This window comes from Natrix helvetica, assembly GCF_964273705.1.
Source record: "Natrix helvetica genome assembly, chromosome: 4".
Classification (NCBI taxonomy): Eukaryota; Metazoa; Chordata; class Lepidosauria; order Squamata; family Natricidae; genus Natrix; species Natrix helvetica.
Window position 1 is genome coordinate 27,363,318 of NC_138550.1, and position 24,308 is coordinate 27,387,625.

At 38.1% G+C, this 24,308-nt stretch overlaps 1 protein-coding gene across 2 annotated transcripts in view; it reads right to left on the bottom strand.

Moving 5' to 3' along the window:
- DCLK1 (doublecortin like kinase 1) overlaps positions 1–22,633 on the bottom strand; it is a 179,329-nt gene extending 156,696 nt beyond the window's left edge. Inside the window, exons 1-3 of one of the 2 annotated variants that reach the window (XM_081951247.1) lie at positions 22,269–22,633; positions 11,989–12,377; positions 1,332–1,678 (exon numbers count right to left, since the gene is read on the bottom strand). In XM_081951247.1, coding sequence (XP_081807373.1) covers positions 1,332–1,678; positions 11,989–12,364 — 723 coding nt within the window. In that variant the 5' untranslated portion in view covers positions 12,365–12,377; positions 22,269–22,633. The remainder of the gene's footprint in view (positions 1–1,331; positions 1,679–11,988; positions 12,378–22,268) is intronic. The other variant, XM_081951246.1, reaches the window with a different exon arrangement.
- Between the last annotated feature and the right edge of the window lie 1,675 nt (positions 22,634–24,308).

Here is a 24,308-nt window from a genome sequence, read left to right on the forward strand (position 1 = left end):
TATGGCAATACGATGTAGCAAAGAGCATGGAAATATTACACTACAAACTTTATTCTCAGATTTGTATTTAAAAGGAGATTACTTCTACTACAGGAGTTTTATTCTTTGGTCCTCATAAAACAAAAGTACGTTTTTAATCAAGAAGATTTTAAGGTATCTAAAACCAATCTAGGAAATCTGCAATATGGCATAGCAGTTATTCTGGGGATTGTCTAGATGTTGTGCAAGAACCAGAGGTAGAAATTTAACTATACACAGAAGTGGAACAAATTTTTGGATTTATTATTGATGTCTTCTCTTTAATCATGCACAGTAATGAAAACTAGGGGGAAGGACCCTATCCTAGTTCTTTAAATGCTATGCAAGACATAAAATGATTCTGACCAAGAATATAGAACATGTTACTTAATCCAGATAAAAATTATTGATTTTCTGTATGAATACATACAAGCTGACCAAACAGTTACTCCTGTTACTCCTACTAATGATAAAACCACTGCTTAAATTTTCTGCTTGATAAGGGCCTTTGTTTACTCACCAGACATAGCAGTCTCTGTTCAAGACAAAGAGATGTAACTTTTTCCCATTCCTTTGCCTGCTACAATTAAGAGCCTATTATTTCAGCAGGACATAATAAAGAAGTAAGGTAATTATGTCTCATGAGAAATGTTTTGCAGCTCAAGCTGGCAAAAAATTTGAAAGGTTTGGAAAACTAAGCTCTTGACTTTGATCTAAATTTATATCCTTAGGGGGGCATGAAATTGACTGCCCTGTAGCTACAAACCCTACTTATTTCTCACTGAGTTCAGGTTGAATACAATTTTGCATGAACTGCCTTTCTACACAGTACTTATGGACCACTAGGGACAACAGATGTAGAGTTAGCAAAGATACTTTGCATTTCAATCTCCTCTTTTGACTTTTGTATGTCTGTATATAGCATGTCTCCTATTGGATAGGGCTTTCATCCCTTCCTTCAAAACTTGCTTCTTCTGTCCCTGACCTTTGCAGTTCAGATATTCACTTGTGTGATTTTTTCTCTCTCCACAAATGGAGAAGAGAGCAGAGTAGGATCTTAGCTGTAGAAAGATCTAAGTAATTCAAGCGTTACTTTCATGCCTCAAGAAAGCTTTATTTTAAAATGGATACTTTTCCAAAACTTTAAAACGTATGCTCCTAATTTTAGTGGTTTTCTCTAAAGGGTTCTGTTACGATAATGTTATTTTATTTACATTACCAGGTACTTGGGGGCTAAGAAGCACTAGCTTAGCAACCCCAAAATCTATGTTCCTATGTAATGTTTCATTTGATAGCTTAAACAATGATCTTACCTGTTTCCCATCCAGTGTGTAGAGACGCTTAACTACTCCTGAATCAAGTTTGATGGCATCAGTAATATCAGTGAGAACCTGCTCAAATGAATGTGCTGTTTTTTTGTTAAGTAGAATCCGAACTGCTTTGCGTGGCTTCACACCACTCCTGATGATTGTGACCAGTTTAGGTCTAATGAAATCCTTGTTCTCCTTTGAATCTGGAGGGCTTCCTTTGGCCGTGGCTAGAGAGGGCACTGAACGGACAGTTGAGGTGGTCTTAACATTGACGGACCAATTAGGATTTACATTCTTTGTATACTCCAGCTTCTTAAAAGGCTCTATGGAACCACACACATAGCTCTCTCCTGAAAAAAGAGACAAAAGGATGGGTGGGTAGAAAGAATTACAAATCATTAACTCAGGCATATGCAGTTCTTTATATAATCATTCAAGTCACTTCCTAAAGATTGATAGTGAAGACATGTTACTATTCCAAAGTCTTTACTTATCAAGACTTGTGGGGAAATGGTCCAGCTTGCACAATAAACTACGTTTTCCCTAATCATGAATAAAACACGGTTGTCATACTCATACAACTCTTAAGCCAAAATGCAATAGACCACCTAATAGCTTAGTTTGTTGCATTCATTCAGTCATTTTCTAGAAAGCTGGACATTTTGAAGAAGGAAATGCAGAGATTACAATAGTCAAAAATTATGGAATCTCACTATTTGTGAGCAGAAGAACCTGAAATGACTTTAGAGATCATATTGTCAGGTGCATATTGTCATGGCTGAAGAGTTCAATTAGCTGTTTACTACTCAAGCTTGTAGCACAGGAATCTTCTCAGACTGACAATTTGCACCTAGATAAGACTAGATAAGGTTCAACAGCATTCAAGGGGGATCAGACTTTGCCCTCTTGTGCCCATGTAGGGAATCCAGGCTAATTCCCCATTTGACTCCTCCCTCTGGCTCAACCAGCAGTTTCTCTTCCACAGGTATATACATATACAGGCTCCGAAAAAGAAATTCTAACATTTCTAACATTTGTCTGATAGGAGGCAAATTGGAGGCGGATAGATTAAAAGATTGGAGCTACTGTTATTTCTTTTAATTTCTGTGATAGAATTACCTACAATGTTTGACAAAGAAAATTAATCTGCTTAGGAAACATATCCTTTAATGAAAAGAAAGTTTTAGCCTCAATGCATTTACAAAAAAAAACAGACATCTAACAGCTCTATTTCTGTAGTAGAATCTGAAAATTCTTTTTAAAGTCCTTTGTTCTGGAAAATACATGGCACATCTTAAGGGCCAAAAGACAAAGCACAGTAATGATTTGCAAATGATTAAATGGGACATATTCTTTTTAATCTACATTGCCATGCAATATTTTTAGTATCAACCACAAGGTCAGAAACCACAAAGTGTTCTTTCTTTGAATGCTGTTCCAAACTTCATTAACGTTCAAGCACTTTGTTTTGGGGTAAAATGTTTCCTAAATGATGTGGTATTGACACCCTGCAGTGTTCTTCAAGCAATTAAATTGTACGATAGGGAACATCTTATTTTATCACACTAAATGAAACTGCTTGCTATCACTAGATATATTGACAATACAATGGCTGAATTTAGGCTTCTTTTCAACACTTCTCAAAGTCTACGGAAGAAAGGATTATTTTTAATATTTGCTTTTATTATTAGTGCTCAATTATTAGAAGCATTTGAAATGTGGATTTACAGATGGCTGTTACATATAAGCTGGGTTGACAAAATCACAAATGAGGAGGTGATAACCTTCCTGGGAAAGCGAAGGGAAATAATCAAAGCCATTAAAAAGCAAAAGAATATTTTGGACATGTGATGTGACACCCAGAAAAATATGGCATCCTTCACTTAATCCTCCAGGGAAAAATTGAAGGCAAATGAGGTCCAGGCAGAACAACAACATCATGGCTTCAAAATCTAAGGGACTGGCTTGGACAAAGCTCAGCAGCACTTTTTCATGCTGCTGTTGACAAAAATAGGATTGCCAACATGATCGCCAATGTCCGATGATGAATATGGCACAAGAAGAAGAAGAATTAATGCTCAAGTGACCAAACATCAGCCATTGGAAAAAGAAAATAAATGTATTCTAAAATCTCTGCTGCGTAGCCACCTATGGCTAAATCACTGTAGATTCCTAAAATCCAACAATTGCCCAAACTTACTTAAGAGTCTATGACAGTAGGTAATGGATCAGCTGCATAAAGAATCAGGCATTGTTTTTAAAGCAGATATAATTATCCCCTCCCAATTTTCATGTAAACATTGAACAAAAGGAACCTAACAGAATCTTTCACTGGGGGACTGCACTTTTTAGGAATAGGAAGGATAGTTTATTCCATTGTGTGTCAGTTACGTATATTGGTTTATAGTATTGTTCTTCCCTTAATTTAATCCTACCCAAAGAGGGTCAGCAGAAATTAAAGGTAGGGAGACAGAATTGCAAGCTTTCTTAAAAACATGATGATAGGTCACAACTTGCTCTAGATTTTCCTCTTTGGTTCACCTCCACAAGTTCAAAGGGAGCAGTCATAATACTGCAAAGTTTGAGAAATCCTGAAAAATATAAATTAAAATATAATATCAAAAGTAAGAGGCACATTAATTTCTTCCCAATCCCAACTTGAATTAAACCATTCATGTTGTTTTGGGGAGGGACATATAACTCTAAAGGGCTGTTTCAGAACCCCTGCCTTCGTGAAAGCCAAGGGCCAAGCCTTATAGGTCTTTGGAAGTCAACCTCTGAATAGTACCAAGGAGCAAAATGCATGTGTTAGAATTTGCATCATGTTGGGTTTTCACCTCCAATCAAGATAAAATCAATGTTCAAGAATTCAATTGAAGATAAACATTGTCAAAAATAAAGATATAGAACACAGATAATTATAAACTAGTTATCAATAACTATCTTATTTTATGATAAAACTGATTTCTTTTTATTAATAACAACATATCCCTGAAAGATAAAAATATATACATTGTATATGATGTACATTTCATACAGGCTACAAATATTATACAATGAGTATAATATTTTAACAGTTGAAAATTCACTGAAGGAGAGGTATCTTGGAGCCCTATTAGACAATCACTTACATATGAGCCAGCAGTGTGCTACATCCACCAAAAAGCCGATGCAATCCTAGAGGGATAGAATCAAGATCATGTGAAGTATTAGTACCAGTTTATAAGGCCTTGGTAAGACCACACCAGTGGTGGGTTTCAAAAATGTTTAGAACCTCTTCTGTAGGTATGGCCTGCTTTGTGGGAGGTGCTTGCCGGCCATGTGACCGGGTAGGAGTGGCTTGCCAGCCATGTGACTGGGTGGGCGTGGCCAACTTGTAAAATGTGGTGAAACTCACTTAACAATGCTCTTGCTTAGCAACCAAAATGTTGGCTCAGAAACTCCAGGGGTGTTCAAACTTGACAGCTTTAAGACTTGTGGACTTCAACTCCCAGAATTCCTCCTCTCGTTCTTCATCTTGATGATGTGCAGACGGGCGGTGGAACGGAGCTGGAACCAGTTCTAAACGGCACTGTAGATTTGTGGAACCTCTTCTATAGAAGAGGTTAGAACTGGCAGGAACCCACCCCTGGACCACACCTGGAATACTACAGCCAGTTCTGGTCACCACAATATATATAGAAAGAGTGCAAAGAAGAACAACAAAGATGATTAGGGAGTTGGAGGCTAAAACATATGAAGAACAGTTGCAGGAATTACGTATGTATACTAAAAAGAAAAACTAGGGGTGACATGATAGCAGTGTTCCAATATTTGAGGGGCTGATACAAAGAAGAGTTAACTTATTTTCCAAAGCAGCAGAAGGCAATGGATGGAAAATAACGAAGGAGAGAATCACTCTAGAACTAAGGAGAAATTTCCTGACAATTAGAACAAACAACCAATGGAACAGCTTGCCTTCAAAAGTTGCAGGTGCACCCATCATTGGAAGCTTTTAAGGAGAGGCTGGGCAGTCATTTGTCTGCAATGGTATAGAGTCTCCTGCTTGAGCATGGGGGTTGGACTAGAAGGCCTCCAAGGCCCCTACTAACTCTGATGATGCTCTATGTTCTATGTATACATAGAATAAATAACCCTTGAATAGTTTTCCAATTTATCAGAAACTGTTCTTTAAATCACAGTACATTTAATTAATATCTAACATTAATGTGTCATACACTTTTTTTGCATATTTAAAAGGTTAATATTGAAGAGGTTAATAGAACTTTGGCAGGGAAGAGAGACAAGCAAAAGAGAGAGAGAGAGAGAGAGAGAGATCTAAAACTCTGTGTTTAAGTAACCAGGGACAAAAGGTAATGTCCTAAAAAGTTGCTGATGAAAAAAGGCATGTTGTGAGAGACACTATTCTGTGAGTAATCTGAATAATTGCTTCCTAAAAATAGGAGCAATAAATGGCAGCCAGTATCCAAGGAGCAAGCTCACAACAACAAAAAGCAGAGAGGGGTAATTGCAGTCTACCAGTGCAGAGAGGGGGGTGTTTAAACATTTTTAACTCTCAGTAAACAGTGTAAATTTAGCTAATCTGAGAAGGATACAAAAAGAAATAAATCCTTGCCTGCTTAGAGGTTGATAGACCACAAGGATGGATGGATGGATGGATGGATGGATGGATGGATGGATGGATGGAGAGAGAGAGAGAGAGACAGAGAGAGAGACAGAGAGAGAGACAGACAACTATACAAGCGAGTATTCATAACTAGCTTTTAAGAAGGCGAAAAGAAATCACAATAGTAGTGATTCACTATTATAAGGAACAGAAACAAATGTATATTAGCCAGATCTACCAGCTCATGCAGATTATTGGCTGACACAAAAATGGATTAAGGGTGTAGCAAAAGTATTTCCAATTCCAATTAAATCCATTGTTAATTGCCACCTCCTGCTAGTCTCTGTGGGAACTAATGATATTGCTGACAACAGCTACAACATATATCACTTGAAAGTCTAGTATGTTCTAGAATCTTGATGTTTTAATTTATTTTTCCAAACCATAGAACAGCATTGCTGACATAATGTATAATACTACAGATGACTGATTGACTTCAAAAATGTTTTAGATGAGATATTTGGTTTCTGAAATCAAGGTCTGAATTACACAGCTCATTAGTAGACTGCTGGTAAAAAAATATGTTTGGCATTTATTAAGCATGGTGAGCTGGATCAGAAGGGCTTAAACTGAATTTGTGAAGTTGGAGACAAAAATCCTGAAGAATAAACCTTGGATACAAGACTGCAAATGGGAAGAAAATGCAAATATCGTTATAATAACAACTTTCTGAACCACATACTGAAAGATCATAAGGTTCATTGGCTGTGGTTCGCACCCTCCTAATCTTTGGAGTATGGAAAATAAAGGTGAACATGGACTGTTGGTACAAGAACACAAACATGATTTAATGACAAAACAGAATTGCATTTCACTGTTGAATATAAGTAACAGCCAACACTTATAGCAAGAGAGTTGTTCCAATGTCTCCTGTAATCTGAGTCTAGAAATCAAATCAAAGGTGGATTTGAAGTTTATGAACATTACAAATTCATGTTATGAATTTTTTATCACAATTTTCCACAAATGACCTGGTCCAGAGTTGCCTGACCCTAATATCTTCTTGTTGCTCACTCTATCAAACCAATCTAATAATTTCCAAGTCTTGTACAGGGCTTACTGATAATACCTAGTAACTTATTTGGTGTATAACTAGATCAGTTTGTCCGTTTATTTAAAAAAGAGACTGAAATTGGAATATTACATGCTCACCTATTTATAGTTATTAACCATAAGCTCTATATGTTCAAAAAGAAATAGAAAAGTTGGGAGCACATCATTTAATATTGAGCTCAAGAGGTATAAACTCTCAAGTGATTTTCCCTGTATTTTGACAGTATTATGAAGTTAGTAGTTTCTGAGTAGCTAGGAAGCAATGGAATATTAAAAATGGCTCCATTGAGAGTGGAGCCAATGACTGGGTTAGAACAAGGAGATAGAAAACAAATAAGCTCCTCAGAATTCTTCTCTGAAGCAAGGAGATGAACTGGGATTGCTCAGAAGTGCTCTGTACTATGGATCTCATCAGGAGACTGTAAATCAATAGTCTGCTACAAATTTTAGAGCCATGGGAGCCAAAGAAATGCCATCTTTGCCCAGACTGTAGTTTGGAGCCTTTCAAAAGAACATTTTGTTTGCATACTTTCTTTTTTAATCACTGCTTGAAATAGCTTATGAGTGAAATTTTGTATATTAGGAAACTTTTTTAAAAAGCAACTTCATTATACTAGATAAATTTCCTTCTATCTTTGGTGAAATAATTTTATGTAAATTTAAGGAATTTTAAAAAATTCTTATTTTGGAATAAACAGCAAAAGTATGCTTAAAACATTGATTTTGGAAAGTTATAAACAGAGTAAAGTGCCTTATTTTTGAGAAATGATATCTCAAAATTAATTACAAGATACATTCCTGTGGTTTGTTTAAAATTCTATAAAAAATAGATGAAGATTTTGAAACTAAGTATAAGAAATCTTCCCGTGTGAAAATGTTGAGCAGGAAAAAAACATTAGAAGGAACTCTGAATTTGAGCACTTAGAAGGAATCAGAAAAATTCTAATGATTATTGTTAAAGGAAAAGAGACTAATACACAATGAAGCAAAATATGGAAGAATTTATGGAAATAACGCAATCAGAAATTATTATTTTTAAGGCAGCCTGCTATTATAAAAATGTGGAATTAAAAATGCTAATTTACAATTATATGGAAAAAGACACAGCAATGGATTTACAAATGAAACTGGCTGATGTCCTAGTAATTAAAAGGGACATATAATCAGAAGAATGATGTGGATGTCTTTCTTACCTTACAGAAGATGTGTTAAACAAATGAAGAGATTTTTTGAGAAGTGAAAAGAAATCAACTTTCAGACATTTTAAACAGATTAAATATCAAGATTCTTAAAAACAAAAGGAAAGAATGTAAAAGTGGCTTATTTGATCAAGGTTAAAATATATGTGTTGCTGTTTTTGTAGTTCTTAGTGGACTTCTGCTTACTAGGGTTGAATGACGTTTATTAGTTTATGAATAAGAGATAAAATATAGGAACAGATTTTTTGTGCCAACATCAGAGAAAATGAAAAGTTATTGAAATTGTTTCTACTTGTCCAGTTGAAAGGTAAAGTCATTTCACTATACAACTTTATTTTTCCTACATTTTTAGTTTGTATTAGTTTATCTCTGTAACTGTAAACTTTTATTAAACTATTATTTTAAAAATAAGGTTAGTACTTTATGAAAGTAGAACTGAATCCTAGCAGGACATCTGGATAAGACATAGATTCTGATATACTGTGCAGTATAGTTAACTGCAAAAATTTAGCAGAAACATGAGTCCTAAACAGCAGCTGATAACTTGATTTATCAAAGTCTCTGAATCATTTTAGACTGTTTCTAATGGGTGCTAGAAAGCCATAGAATTTCTCAATCTAGCAAATGATTTGCCCTTGCAAAATCTCTACTGTTTTTTAAATCCTTGCCAGTATTTTAAACTGTTTTTGCCCCTGCAGAAAAAAATAATGTACAGGGATGCCCACTACTTAGTTTTATTACTTGTTTTATTAAATTCCCTTTAGCCCTTACACATTCACAGTTAAACCTGTATTTTGATTTAATTATTGAAACTCAGGCTTTGCTATGAAAATGTTAATAGAGCCTGCAAAAAGTAGACTAATAAATTGCTAAAATATTGGAGACAGATTAATTGCCTCTTAGGATATGAGAAGAAATTAGGGAATTATTAGCAAAATCCTTAAGAAAGAATCATCGTTAGTTTTTCACCAAACTGGAAGAAAAATCTAAATTCAGTCTTGAAACTCTAATCTGATTTGGATGAAAAGGTGGAGGGAGTTCTTAACAAGCATGTAGATGGGTACAAACGTGGTTACAGTAACTATCTTAGAAAATAAATACAATTTAAAACATCCTTGCTATGCAAAAGAAATGGGTTGAAAATAACTAAATCAGATGTAAAGCTCTTGAGTTAAGGAACAAAATAGCCACGATATAGGAAGATGGCTATCTAGCTTGCTAATAGTTTTTGTGAAAAAGATTTGGGAATGCTAAATGCTTAGAAACTGAGTATTGTGAAAAAGGACAAATGAAATATTAAGTTAAATAAAAAGAATACTCTTTCCAAATCCCAGAAAATAATGCTTCCACTTCATTTTGCTTTGGTCATTCCATAGAATAGGTTCAGAGAATAACACGAGGATGACTAATGACTAGAATCAAAGTTCCAAAAAAAAAAAAAAATCTGAAATGTTAAACCTTGAAAAGAGAAGCTTTAAATCAATGATAACTTTATTTACTTGTTCAGGGATGATAATTGACCAAAAATATCCATCACATGGATGGATGGCCACTAAGTGGGTTGCCACAAAGTGGGTTGTGGGTTGCCACAAAGAAGAGGGAGTCAAACTATTCTCCAAAGCACCTGAGGGTAGAACAAGAAGCAATGGGTGGAAACTAATCAAGGAGAGAAGCAACTTAGAACTGAGGAGAAATTTCCTGACAGTGAGAACAATTAATCAGTGGAACAGCTTGCCTCCAGAAGTTGTGAATGCCCCAACACTGGAAGTCTTTAAGAAGATGTTGGATAGCTATTTGTCTGAAACGGTATAGGGTTTCCTGCCTAGGCAGGGGGTTGGACTAGAAGACCTCCAAGGTCCCTTCCAACTCTACTATTGTATTATTGTATTATCAATGTCCACTGATTAAATATATGGATTTAGATAGAATTTGGTTTACAAGATCTATACAAATCAGAAATAAAGTTATTGCATGCTTTTGCTTTGCCATGAGATTTTTTACAAAATCAGGTAAGTAGCCAGATAAATATAACAGCTTAATGAAACCAACAACTGGGCAAAAAAAAATGCCATTAAAACCTATGAAGCAATAAGTCATATATGGTCATACAGAAAGAAGATTCAGTAAGAATATACATGGCATGGAAATTACTATTTGAATCATGCACAGTGCATGTTTGTATTACTCAACTGAAATTTCAGATTTAATGCCCAATGAAGTTGTTATAAAACAGAACATATCACCTTCATGAAGTTGATAGATTGTAGTCTCCATGAATATGTACAGGTAGTCCTTGACTTACAATAGTTCATTTAGTGACTGTTCAAAGTTACAAGGGCACTGGAAAAAGTGACCGTTTTCCAGACTTACAACCATTGCAGCATCCCCATGGTCACATGATAAAAATTCAGATGCTTAGCAGGTTCATATTTATGATGGTTTCAGTGACCCAGGATCATGTGTGACCTTCTGATAAGCAAAGTCAATGGGGAATCCAGACTCACTTAACAACCATGTTATAGCTTACCTGCAGTGATTCACTTAACAGCTGTGACAAGAAGAGTCGGTAAAATGGGGAAAACTCACTTAACAAATGTTTCACTAAGCAACATACATTTTGGACTCAATTGTGGTCATAACTTGAGGACTACCTGTATCATCACGCCTAATAACAAGGGATGCTTGAAGCTGAGGTTTAGCCATATCTGGAGCCAGAGGCTTCCACCTCTGTTTTAAAATATACAACTAGACAAACAAAAATCTTATATCAACTTAGAAATAAGTTGCTACTTCTACTGTTTAAAACTTTATTCTTTATGTAAGCAGTTTAGAAATTGCATATGCAATAAGAAAAATCCATAAATAACTTCTGTAAAACCAAAATAGGAGAGGCTTCCTTGTTAAATGTAATTATAGAAACTGCCATACACTGAATTCATAAGTTAGGTATCTTTATGTTTTAAAAAGAGGAAGGTAACACAGGATGTTAAAAAAAAGCTATCATTGAAGAATCAACTATTCACAAAATTAAAGTCATTCACCAGAAGGCAAAGTGCTTGTTTCCTGATCTCTCAAATTATTAATTTGTGTGTCTGTGTGTGTGTGTGTGTGTGTGTGTGTAAGCAAGAGAGCATTTTGCCATGCAAAGCATTCACAGCATTTTCATTTTCAAACAGTTTCCATGGGAATTATTTTGAAAATAATAATGTTGAAAGCCAGAGCTTACTTGTGTGGCTGCTACCCATCTATTTATTCTTTTGAAGAAGGAGAAAGTCAGGTGGGACAGGAAACTGAGCCAGTGTTAGACGTGTTCATAAATATCATTTTATGTGGAAAAACTCCTTGCGCTATGACTCATTTGCTGCTGTTTCTTCCAAGATAGAACAAAACGAGGCCCAAAAGGGTAGAGAAGCTGTACATGTAATACTCATTACTATACCATCATTTCTCTTATATCTGTTGTAAGCACATAAATGTTCTCATCAATGTGGCTAAAACAATACCCTCCATATAAAGGCAGAAAAGTTCAGCAAGCCTACGAACCCTTAGGTCTGTTGAACCTTCTCCCATGTGAAGGAATATTAAAAAAACAAAAACAAAATGGAGTATGGTGCTCAGTAACCCCAAAAGATTACTGTTCTGAGGCAAAAGGAGCGATGACAAGGAGAATCATAAAGGAGATCGTGAGCAGAAGAATGAACAATGTACATAGGAACATTGCATCCCTTGCTTAAAAACTGACCTTCCACAAGTTGGTCTAAAGTGATGATCTTCTTTGCTCCATCAATAGTGTAGATGGTTCTCACCCCCTGGGGCAGATTGACATTATCAGACAAAGTTCGGGTCAGGTCAGCCAGCAAGGCTTCGTAAGATCTAAAGCGATCAGGAGATATGGCGTATACAATCCCTTTGAAATATCGGTCCCCATTGCGATAGAAACGGACTTTTTTAGCTTTCTTCTCAGAGCTGAGGGTTTGTAGGGTACGGGTTCGATAGAAACTGCAATGGGCACTATGGGTCGGGCTAGGGAGCCCATTCACCCGTGACCCCCGGCTGTACCGCTGTGCTTTGTCACGCTCATCAAAGTGTTCCAGCTCCATATCTCTCCCAAAGGACATTTTTAGAGTTAATCTGGAAAAGGGGGGAAAGAACAAAGGAGAAGCACATCAATACAGCTATAATGAAATAATTACTTTATTAACACAGGATAGCAAGGACTTTTCTATAGCCACAGAATCTGTCCAATTCTTTCAAGAATACTATCGCTAAGAAAACCAGTGGCTAACATTAACTACTTTAGTTTTTTGATGATCTTTTTTTTTCTCTAGATATGAGATAAAGGCAACAATTTTTCCTTTTTAAATAAGCTATTCTCCTCCCTCCATACAACCTAATCTTTCCTCCATTACCTTTTATATTAGCATCTGAGATTATTAAATAGGATTTAATAATAAAACCTAATTGAAGGATACAAATTCCTCATTCTCTTGAGCTAAAGACTTATCCAGCTAATGTTATCTTGTAACATAACGGATGCACAGATTTAATTCCAGTGATGCAGTGGCTGGGTTTCTTTAAGGTAACTATTTGGTTAGTAGGAATATTATATGGGATGACACTTTTTTGGACTTCAAAGTAAACTTTCATAAACGAAAAAGTGAAAGTCACCTAGAAGTTGGTACAGCCAATCACTGTTGTCAGTTAAGGCTTGTGTAGCAAAACATTAAGGCAAAAGTCTTCAAACTTGGCAACTTTAAGACTTGTGGACTTCAACTCCCAGAATTCTCCAGCCAACTGGCTGGAGAATTCTGGGAGTTGAAGTCCACAAGTCTTAAAGTTGCCAAGTTTGAAGGCCTCTGCCTTAAGGTTAGCAACGAGCGAACACCAGCAAGACAGCAAAAAGGTTAGGACCATTTTGAGGACTCTCAAAATTTTCCAGTCAGTATGGCTGTTGCTGAGAACTATGAGAACTAAACTCCAAATATCTATAGGGAACAGAACTTGGGGAATTCTACTCTATACAATGTGTAGTTTTAAAATGTTACAGTATTAATTCCTATATCATTAATACCTAGAAGTACAATTTAGCTCTAAAAGATATCAACAACATACACTGAGGTCTCAAAATAATCCACTACACTAGTGTTCCATTCTTTTCTAAGACTTCTTTTTAAATCTGTGTTCTCTTTCCACCCTATTACACTCCATTTCTACAACAAAATGATTTTCCTTCTCCATTGAGAAGGCTACACTGCCCAATCTATTATGCATGGATAAATTTATCATGCCAAGCTTCTGCCACTTGATCAGAATAAACATACTGAATTACAATACTGTTATTTAAATACTGACTTTCCTGTTAGTATAGTAGTCAGTTAAAATGAATGTCATTTTTCCTATACAAATCCAACTGGATAAAGCAAGGTGCCTAATACTGTCTACCATCAACTTAATAGAAGCAATCATTTGCTTTCCCTTTACTGTAATTCTATTACATTGGGATTGCATTGAAGCCAAAACATGTCTTACTCAAAAATAAATTCCATGAATGAGACTTACTCATTCCCAGAATAGTATGTAATGGACTAGCTCTATATCTAGAAAAGCCCAGTCTAACACAATACCAATGAAGAAGAAAAACAACAGCTCCCAAAAGAAACCAGCATGGCTGCATAAACAACTATCTGACAAACTGAAAGACAAAAAAAGTAAGTATAAAAAGTGGAAGGAGGGGGACATAACTAAGGCAGAATATCAGCAAATAGCCCGAGCCTGTAAAGATGAAGTGAGGAAAGCAAAGGCTCACAATGAAGAAAGGCTTGCCACAAAAGTAAAAATTAACAAAAAAAGCTTCTTCCAACATGTTAAAAACAAGAAAAAGGTTAAGGAAACAATTGGTCCATTGCTGGGAGAAAGTGGCAAGAAGGTGACAAGCAACAGGGAGAAAGCAGAACTATTTAACTCATGTTTTGCATCTGTCTTTACACAAAGGGATAAAACAGTCCAACCTATCAAAAGCAGCACCACAAAATTAGGAACACAAATTGAAATAGGGAAGAAAATGGTAAGTGAGCACCTGTCTACCCTAGATGAGTTCAAATCACCAGGACCGGATGGATTACACCCCAGAGTTCTGAAGGAACTAGCAGACGAGATCTCAGAACCACTGAATTATATCTTTCAGAGATCCTGGAACACCGGGGAACTACCAGAGGACTGGAAAAGAGCTGATGTGGTTCCCATCTTCAAAAAAGGGAAAAAATTAGATCCAGGAAACTACAGACCTATCAGCCTAACCTCAATACCAGGAAAGATTCTGGAAAAAATAATCAAGCAACGAATTTGCGAACACCTAGAAGCAAACAAAGTAATAGCCAAAAGCCAACATGGATTTGTCAAAAACAGATCATGCCAGACTAATCTTATTGCATTCTTTGATAATGTGACAAAATTAGTGGACCAGAGGAATGCCGTTGATATAGTTTACTTGGACTTCAGTAAGGCTTTTGATAAGGTAGACCATAACCTACTACTAGATAAAGTAGAAGAATGTGGGTTAGACAGCATCACCACCAGATGGATTGGTAACTGGCTGACCAACCGCACTCAACGTGTAGTTCTCAATGGAACTGCATCTACATGGAGGGAAGTATGCAGTGGAGTACCCCAAGGCTCTGTTTTAGGCCCAGTACTCTTCAACATCTTCATCAATGATTTGGATGAGGGAATAAATGGGGAACTCATCAAATTTGCAGATGATACCAAGCTGGCAGGAATAGCCAACACTCCAGAAGATAGGCTTAAGATACAGAAGGATCTTGACAAACTTGAACATTGGGCACTATCTAATAAAATGAAATTCAATGGTGAAAAGAGTAAGGTTCTACATTTAGGCAACAAAAACGGAATGCACAGGTACAGTATAGGTGATACCATACTCAGTAGTAGTAACTGTGAAAGGGATCTTGGAGTCCTAGTGGACAACCATTTAAATATGAGCCAGCAGTGTGCAGCAGCTGCCAAAAAAGCCAACACAGTTCTAGGCTGCATCAACAGAGGGATAGAATCAAGATCACGTGAAGTGTTAATACCACTTTATAATGCCTTGGTAAGGCCACACTTGGAATACTGCATTCAGTTCTGGTCGCCACGATGTAAAAAAGATGTGGAGACTCTAGAAAGAGTGCAGAGAAGAGCAACAAAGATGATTAGGGGACTGGAGACTAAAACATATGAAGAACGGTTGCAGGAACTGGGTATGTTTAGCTTAAGAGAAAGAAGGACTAGGGGAGACATGATAGCATTATTCCAATATCTCAGAGGTTGCCACAAAGAAGAGGGAGTCAAACTATTCTCCAAAGCACCTGAGGGTAGAACAAGAAGCAATGGGTGGAAACTAATCAAGGAGAGAAGCAATTTAGAACTGAGGAGGAATTTCCTGACAGTGAGAACAATTAATCAGTGGAACAGCTTGCCTCCAGAAGTTGTGAATGCCCCAACACTGGAAGTCTTTAAGAAGATGTTGGATAGCTATTTGTCTGAAACGGTATAGGGTTTCCTGCCTAGGCAGGGGGTTGGACTAGAAGACCTCCAAGGTCCCTTCCAACTCTACTATTGTATTGTATTGTATTGTATTGTATTGTATTATTGTATATTAGATTATTGAGGCTTAATATAGATAACCTCTGGGGACATTTTTATTTAGTTGTCTTAGTGCAGTAGGAGGGCTAGGTACACACATCAATTTGAGTGGCTACTCATTCAAAAGGCTTCCAGTGGAGAATTGGCAACTTGGGAGTTTTCCTGGAGTCACAGTTCCTAACCGAACAACAGGTGGAATCTGTGACAGCACCATTTTTGCCCACATTCAGTTGCTGGTCTAGTTGTGGCATTTACCAGAACAAAATTTTTTGATGGTAGCCAAACCTTGTCTATCTTCATCATCCTGAACATGGATTCCTGTAATTCATTTTTGCAGGCTGCTCGTTTTAAAGACTCATCTGCAGATGCAAAATATCCCAATTGGAGAATTGTGATATTGTCACATGATATCACATTTTGAAGAAGTTGATTAAATCAGGTTATTACCTATATGGCTTGGAACTGGAGTATCTCTCAGACCACCAGCCACCCAGAAAAAGCAATTTCTGCTTACCTAACTTGGGTGAACACACACAGTACTTTCCCCCACTTATCAAGAGATGAATTGCAAAGGGTGTTCTCTGTAGGGCATCCCCTCCTACAGAATAACTCATCCAAGGCAAAGGCATATATTTTATATGTTATAGATTATATCTTTCATGACATTCTGGACATCTGTACAAAACCGTTCTTTTGGAGAGCCTCTGGTGAAATTTTAGTCCCCTGGATTTGGCACAATATTTTCATTATTTTGTGATCTCAATCTCTCGCTATATTAATGTATTACCACTTTTATTTGTACTCAGCTTACAACCTTCAGGGTTGAGTAGCATATCACAATTACAGTACATATATAAACTTCCTATACATGGAGTTCTCTTTGTGCTATTGGTCAATCTTATTTAGTAGCTAGGTTCAAACAGTACATGAGCTATGATTTATTGAATAAAGCATATAATTGTTTGTCAAAGCTACGCAAACTCTATGATGACTTAGCACGTTGTCTGCATCAGGACATCACGATCTTATTCTAGCTGAGTGTGCCCTCCGGATTCCAGACAAGAGTCTTCAATATGCAAGAGTTCAGCCTGGGAAGTTTTTATGCAAAGCGGCACACTATGACCCTGAACAACAGTGAGAAAATATTGACAAGCAAACATATCCTGCAGCATTGTGTCTATTCTTAGTTCACTGCAGAATGATTAATACGACAAGACTGCAATTCTAAACATATTTACTAAGAAAGAACAGTTTCATAAGTATACGCATATAATGTCAATGTTACTTTTGGAAGAAATAGAAAAAGCAATAGCACTTAGTCTGATACAGGATACCCCTCCACACCACTCTCTGAATGGTTTACAATGGAAGCGTATTGCCCCCAGCAATCTGAGTCTTCATTTTACCAAGCTCAAAAGGATGGAAGGCTGAGTCAACATTGAGCCTGTCAGGATCAAACTCCTGGCTGTGGGCAAGGTTTGCCTGCAATACTACTTTCGAACCCCTGCACCACCCTATCATTTATTTATTTATTTATTTGTGTCAAATTTTAAAAGGAGTATGGTGCCTCGTGTGGCTAGGATTCTGGGCAGGAGACTAGAAAGCCCACGTTTGAGACCAAGTGCTGCCGTGGGGTGGGGTTGTGCTCCTGTCCTTCGCTCTAGCTGCTACCATGAAAGGAGTCTCCAATTAGGCATCTCCCAGGCAACAGTGATGACACCGGCTAATCCTTTCAACCCGGAAGCACCTCGGTGCTCCTGACATGAGTGCTATGCTATCAAATTTAGAGACCACCCATCTCACTCACAGAGTGACTCACACCATGCTTATCTACTTGTATGACTTTTTATATCATGCTTAAATTAAGTTTTCAAACTCACATTTTTCTCCATATTGAATAGAAAAACATTCAAACATGCATGTTATGAAATGTTATAAAATATGCATATTCAGCATGGCAGTGTCATGAAGAAAAAGCTTAGAACTCAATTCTATTCTATCAATAAATTGGCCTTGGACCAGTGATGGGTTTCAAATTTTTTTAGAACCTCTTCTGTAGGTGTGGCCTGCTTTGTTTGAGTGGCTTGCCGGCCATGTGACCGGGTGCGAGTGGCTTGGCAGTCATGTGACTGGGTGGGCATGGCCAACTTATAAAATGTGGTGAAACTCACTTAACAACGCTCTTGCTTAGCAACCAAAATGTTGACTCAGGAACTCTGGCATTGAAGTGTGCAAGTCTTAAAGCTGTCAAGTTACAAGACTCTTGCACCCCTAACCCTTTAGAAAAAAACCCTAGGGGTGTTCAAACTTGACAGATTTAAGACTTATGGACTTCAACTCTCAGAATTCCTCCTCCAGTCGTGTTGGCTCAGGAACTCTGGCATTGAAGTGTGCAAGTCTTAAAGCTGTCAAGTTACAAGAGCCTTGCACCCCAACCCTTTAGAAAAATACCCAGGGGTGTTCAAACTTGACAGCTTTAAGACTTGTGGACTTCAACTCCCAGAATTTCTCCTCTCGCTCTTCATCTTGATGGTGTGCGGACGGGCGGGGGGAGGGAGCTGGAACCGGTTCTAAACGGCACGGTAGATTTGTGGAACCTCTTCTATATACATCTAGTTTGAAAGTGGTTTATCATTCTACTTTGCAATCAAAATAAGGAAAAAAGTAGCAGATAAGGCTTCCTACTAATAATTAAGCAACAGTTACATGGATGATCAGAAAAGGCAGAAAAATAGAACATCCGGTAGTAAAAATTTCAAAATATTTGTCCAAAAAAATCTCATTTCAGCAACATTTATTTTCAGGCACTTTATAATTATAGTTAAAACTATAGGTTTTCCTATCTTCCACATGTAGAAATTATAATCCAGTTTTACTTTTAACTTTAGATGAGAACCCAATTTAAACTCAATCACACCTTTTTCCCCCACCTAAACTGGGTATCATACATTAAAAATATAGCAGAAACAAACCATTAGATAAAATCACGACGTAATTTGCTTTAGCTTAGCATTATATGAAGCTAGAAATTGTAATTTATAAAGCATGGCTTATGGATTAGTGCTGTGTTAAATCAGCCAGTTGTGACTTATTCAAATGGACGAAAGCTACAAAAATCATAAGTAACTTAATAAAATGTGCAAATGATGCCATTTACTTCCCTCATAATACACATAAACTGGGCATACAAAGATCTGGATGTGCAGAGTTATTTGTCACTGTGTAGATCTATTGTCCACTTCTGAAGAGTGAACAAAGCTATCCTTGCACCAAATTGGCTCTCTTGACAATTATTCCTTGAAAATGTATCAGTAAGAACTAAAGTGGAAAAATTCCCTGTTGCCGATTTCCAATATAATGAATATAAAGAGCACTTTTAGCTACCGTACACTAGGGAATACCCATCTCTTATTCTCAATGCATTGCCCTAGAAAAACATGCAATCTGAAGTTCCTGCTAGAATCATGGCTAGAACCTTTGACTAGCTTTGGTGTATTTACCAGTTGTTGCCATTCTTGGAGCAGACGGGACTGAAGACACTGGCTCATGCCCTTGTCATCTTTCAGACTATGCAATTTGCTCTATTTTGTGATGCTCTTAAAATTTAACCAGAACCTTCAATTGGCACAGAATGTATCTACTTACTTGCTGGCCAATGCTAACTGGTTCAGCAGAATTAACACCTATTCTGCAAGAACTGCACTGGTTTTATTGGGCTTTTGGGCCTTTCATACTGTAGTGCTGGCTGTTACTTATAAGACTGGTATTCTTGCTACCTTTGGGATCATCTTCTCCAAGTAGAATCTGTTCACCTTACATTATCTAGCTAGGAGACAATGCTATAGGTACTTGTCCCTCAAGAGAAGGGTTAGAATTTGTCATTCGCAGGGGTAGCCCTTCCCTGTGAAAATGCTTACACTTTGAGGTAAGGCTAATATATACATTTTTATAGGAAGCAATGGAAGATCATCATTTTTTTGCTGGACTTTGTGGGATAGGGAGTTTGGAGGAGAGCACCAGATTTTTAAAGATTCTTTAAAAAATATGGGCATCTTTAATATATGACTGTAAATCATCTATAATCATTTGAGTAGACTACATATAACTAATCATTTATATATGTGTTATGGGAGTAGAAGAGTTCCCAACTAACATGGCAAATGTCCTCCTAGCTTGATGGGACTACTATTCCATAATTGGTGTTACTGAGTAGGAGTTTTAGATATCAATTTAAAAGGATTGTTTAGCTAAGGCAGGGAACATAGCTCTCCAAATGTTATTAAATCATAACTCCAATGTTCGATCACCATACCAACTAAACTAGTTCAATATTATTTTGAGGGCCAAACCTTCTTCATCTGTTTTATCATCTTTTTAAGTCTGATTAAAGGAACTCATTAATACAATAGCTACCAATAAACCTAAGATTGTATCTTAGATATAATATAATTGTATCTTAGATCTCTTATATCTTCAAATTCAGCTTGAATCCCTGAGGTTCCATCCATGTGGTTTTCTTGGCAGCATTGTGAGTAGGGCATTTTTCCAACTTTCTAATCTAGATTCAAAACTAAAGACATTAAAATCTTTAGAGTGAAGAGCAAGGCTGGAATTACAGATCATACAAATCTATAAACCATGGTTTATAAATCATAATGTCTGAGTTCAAGCAAGATGCTATATCATGGTATGAGTTCATATACCATGTGAAGTCAGCCAAACACCATTTAGAAGTCTTGTCCTTTTACAATTGGCAGTTCATGTTGACTTAATGTGAATGTACTATTATCTCGAATTAGACAATGAGCTATGCATACTAGTACACTGGGATCTTCTATTTTTAGTTTCAAAAATAAAGCTACCATTTGAAGCCCTATCTAATCAAAGATAATAATGAGATGTAACAATAACTATGACGCAGCAATTATGTTGTGTCTGGAGACTAAAGGGCCAGGTAAAGCCAAAGTCAAACCAGTAGTATTTTCAAATTCCAAGGAGGAGATTATATAGAATACATATAACATTAGAAAGGCATTACAACTATCATTTCAAGCTATAGTGCTGAAAATGCATTCTGCAAAGCAAATAAAACTGAAGATTAATATTTCAGACTAATTACAGATCTGAAAAGACCATAAAAGTTACAGGGGGAAATCTTCTCTTCAGTATGAATCCTATCATTCAGTAGGAACTCCTAAAATGGAATCGGGATACCATTCTACCACAGCACACCTATTCATTCCTCAGATCCTGTGCATCACTCAAGAAGACAAGCAACAATCCCCAATGTTCTTAAACCAGAGTTAGAACCAAAGACCCAAAAATAGCATTTAAAGCCAACATGGTTTTTAAAAAAAATTCATGTGATTTATCAGTCTTCATACTGATTATAGGTGGCTGAACACACCCTGTAGAGTGTCTGGTACCCACCGTTCACACTACATACATCTATTACAGACAGATTTCACACCCTGCAAATGTGGGTGGGTGATTTCATAAATCTATCAAATGCAAACCCAAATAAATGAGGGTCAAGCCACAAATCATTCAGAGACACTGAAAAATAGGCAGGCATTCAAAAACCCACATCTTCAGTTACATAACAGCATTTTTGTTTTATTTAAGGCACCTTTTAAAATGTGGCGCAAAGGCTTTAAATGTAGACTAGGAAGACACGTGGATCACCTAGATTCAGGGACAGATAATACGTTTTCTGGCTAATTAATTGGAGAACAATATATATATTTGTACTCTCTTTTCTTATAAAAGTGTCATTATTTGACACCATGTTACCAGATGGGACACGTTTTCCTTGTTTCTGCCTGCCCATTTCTAAAACACGCTGCAGCTACCCATGCCTAGCCTAAGTCTCCTCCCGTCAAGATAGGTGCAGGCACATTTTTTCAGCTGAATATCTTCCACAGTATCCATTACCAGACGAAGCAATTTAAAACTGGGAATGTCGATTCTAAAATTCAACCCCTTTGCTTCCCCACAGGGACGATCCACACAATGAAATCTCCCCTCGTTGACACAGAGGAAACCACCATCGCTAACCCTCCATCCCTTTGGTTTAAACGACCCAACCTAAAATGGTGCTAAAATTACACAGCACCACCTCCCCACTGCGGGAGGCAGGGGGGAAAGGACCCCCTCCCAAAGCAACACCCCCCCTCAAGCCTCGTTCTTCCAAGACACGCATCCCTAAACAATGGGGACAGGTATGCGAAAACACCCGCGCACGTTTTTCCATACCCAAACCTCTGCCGGGCGTGACGAGCATGGAGCTAAGGGCGGAAGGGACCCCAACCCGATTTCTGGCTGCCTTCTGTTAGGGATGGGGCGGGGAACAGCTTTGAAAACTACCGCAAAAACGCTTACCTGTGCCTTGAAAATGTCAAGTCGTGGTTCTCCTCGCCACTGCAAGCAATTGGGACTTGTTTGCTGCAAAAGGGGTGGGTACCTCAAAAGACAAAGCCACGGCCACCAGCAGTCCTGTGCTACCCCGGCTCCTTAAGCTTGGCAAGGGAGGCTGCCCAAGGAAGGCTTAACTGGCTTTTGGCTTTGTTGTGCGACTCCGCCTGTCTCCTTTTCTCCGCCGGCTCAATTTGCTGCTGAGCCTTTCCCTACAGCTGCTTCGCCTTTCTTCTCCTGCCGCTGATGGGAGCGATTTGCATTAGCCCGTCCCTCCTGAAATGCGGTTCTTCACACCAGGCTGGGCAAATCTAGCACGCTGCATCTGCCAGAGGGCGGTGCCTGCGCCTCCGCCCTTGTTCTCCCCGCGCGGAATTAGGGACCCCGAAGAACCGGGAACGCGGCAAACGTTGTCCCCACCCGCTTGCCACCCAATTGGGCCCTCTACATCGTAACGGGGTTCCTGTTTGTTTGGAAGGGATCCCGTTTAAATAAAACAGGTCTTACTCCTAAATAAATGGACATTAAACGGCGACATGCTCTACTCTTCAAGCCTTACTTAAGGAGACGTTTGCCCATGGTTAGTTTAATCATAGTTTATGCAACCCAGGTTTCTAGGTTTGCAAATGACATGGAGCCAAGAACCACAGGACTGGGTTAGAAAATACGCTAAGCTGTCACATACTTGGATACTTTGGTGGTTCATTATGCTTGGGCAAAGATACTGTGTTTTACTACCATAACTAGGCTACGTGCTCTACTCTTCAAGCCTTACTTAAGGAGACGTTTGCCCATGGTTAGTTTAATCATAGTTTATGTGACCCAGGTTTCTAGGTTTGCATATGACATGGAACCAAGAACCACAGGGCTGGGTTAGAAAATACGCTAAGCTGTCACATACTTGGATACTTTGGTGGTTCATTATGCTTGGGCAAAGATACTGTGTTTTGCTACCATAATTAGGCCATGGTTCATGGATCCTTCACGTGCTAGTTTCCATATTAAAGAATAACAGTCTGCATTAAAATACAGAGAACAGTTAAGAAAGAGGGCAACCTATCCAACAATTATTGGGGTTCTCTGCTTTATTTCATGGTTTGCGACATCTAGGGAGAGGGAAGATGCAAAGTGGGTAAATTCTTTGAATTACCGGTAAATAATCTTTTGAATAGCTCCCAATTTGTTCCAGTAATATTAAAGAGAAAGACAAGTTCGCTTGTCAAAGTCTGCATGGACATATCTCTTGAGTTTTATTTTTGCAAAAATATGAAAGTGTTCGCCATTGTCTTCAAGAACTTTTGGTTATCCTCCCTCCCTCTGTCCCTCCTCCACTTTATAGACCAGTTTGTAGTCTGGGTCCAAATACTTAACAGTCCTACTGGTGTGGCCCTCCAGCTTTTTTCAGGACCAGCTCAGATCAACTAAACCACTGACGGGTAATCTTTTTGTTGCTGTGTGCCAAAAATGTGCCCGTGCGCGCACCCATAATGCAATGCATTTGCGACCCCTCCCATGTGCCCGCCCCCTATGCATGCACACACGACCCCCCTGCGCTCCTCCTGCTCCCCGCGCATGCGCATGCAACCCCCCTGCATGCATCCCGCTCCCCACACATGCACGCATAACCCCCACGCATGTGAGCATGACCCCCCATGCTCCCCCTTCCCTCCATTCATGTGCGCATATCTCCCCCACGCATGCACCCTGCCTCCTATGTATGCGCGGCAGAGACCTGAAAACCAGCTGGACGGCGAGAGGTGCACATGCATGTGCAAGAGAAGCTGAGCTGGGGTGAGGCTCGCCTGCCCGCAGAGAGGGCTCTGCATGCCATAGGTTTGCCATCAAGGAACTAGACGCTGCCATCTAGTGTGGAAAGTGAGTATCAAGTCCTGATTGAACATCTTTTTTTACAGTCTGTATAAGATAAATAATTTGAATGTAAGGCGGGGATAATGTGAGCCTTAGGATTCCACTGAATCTGCAATTTTTGCTCCAACAAGAATTTAG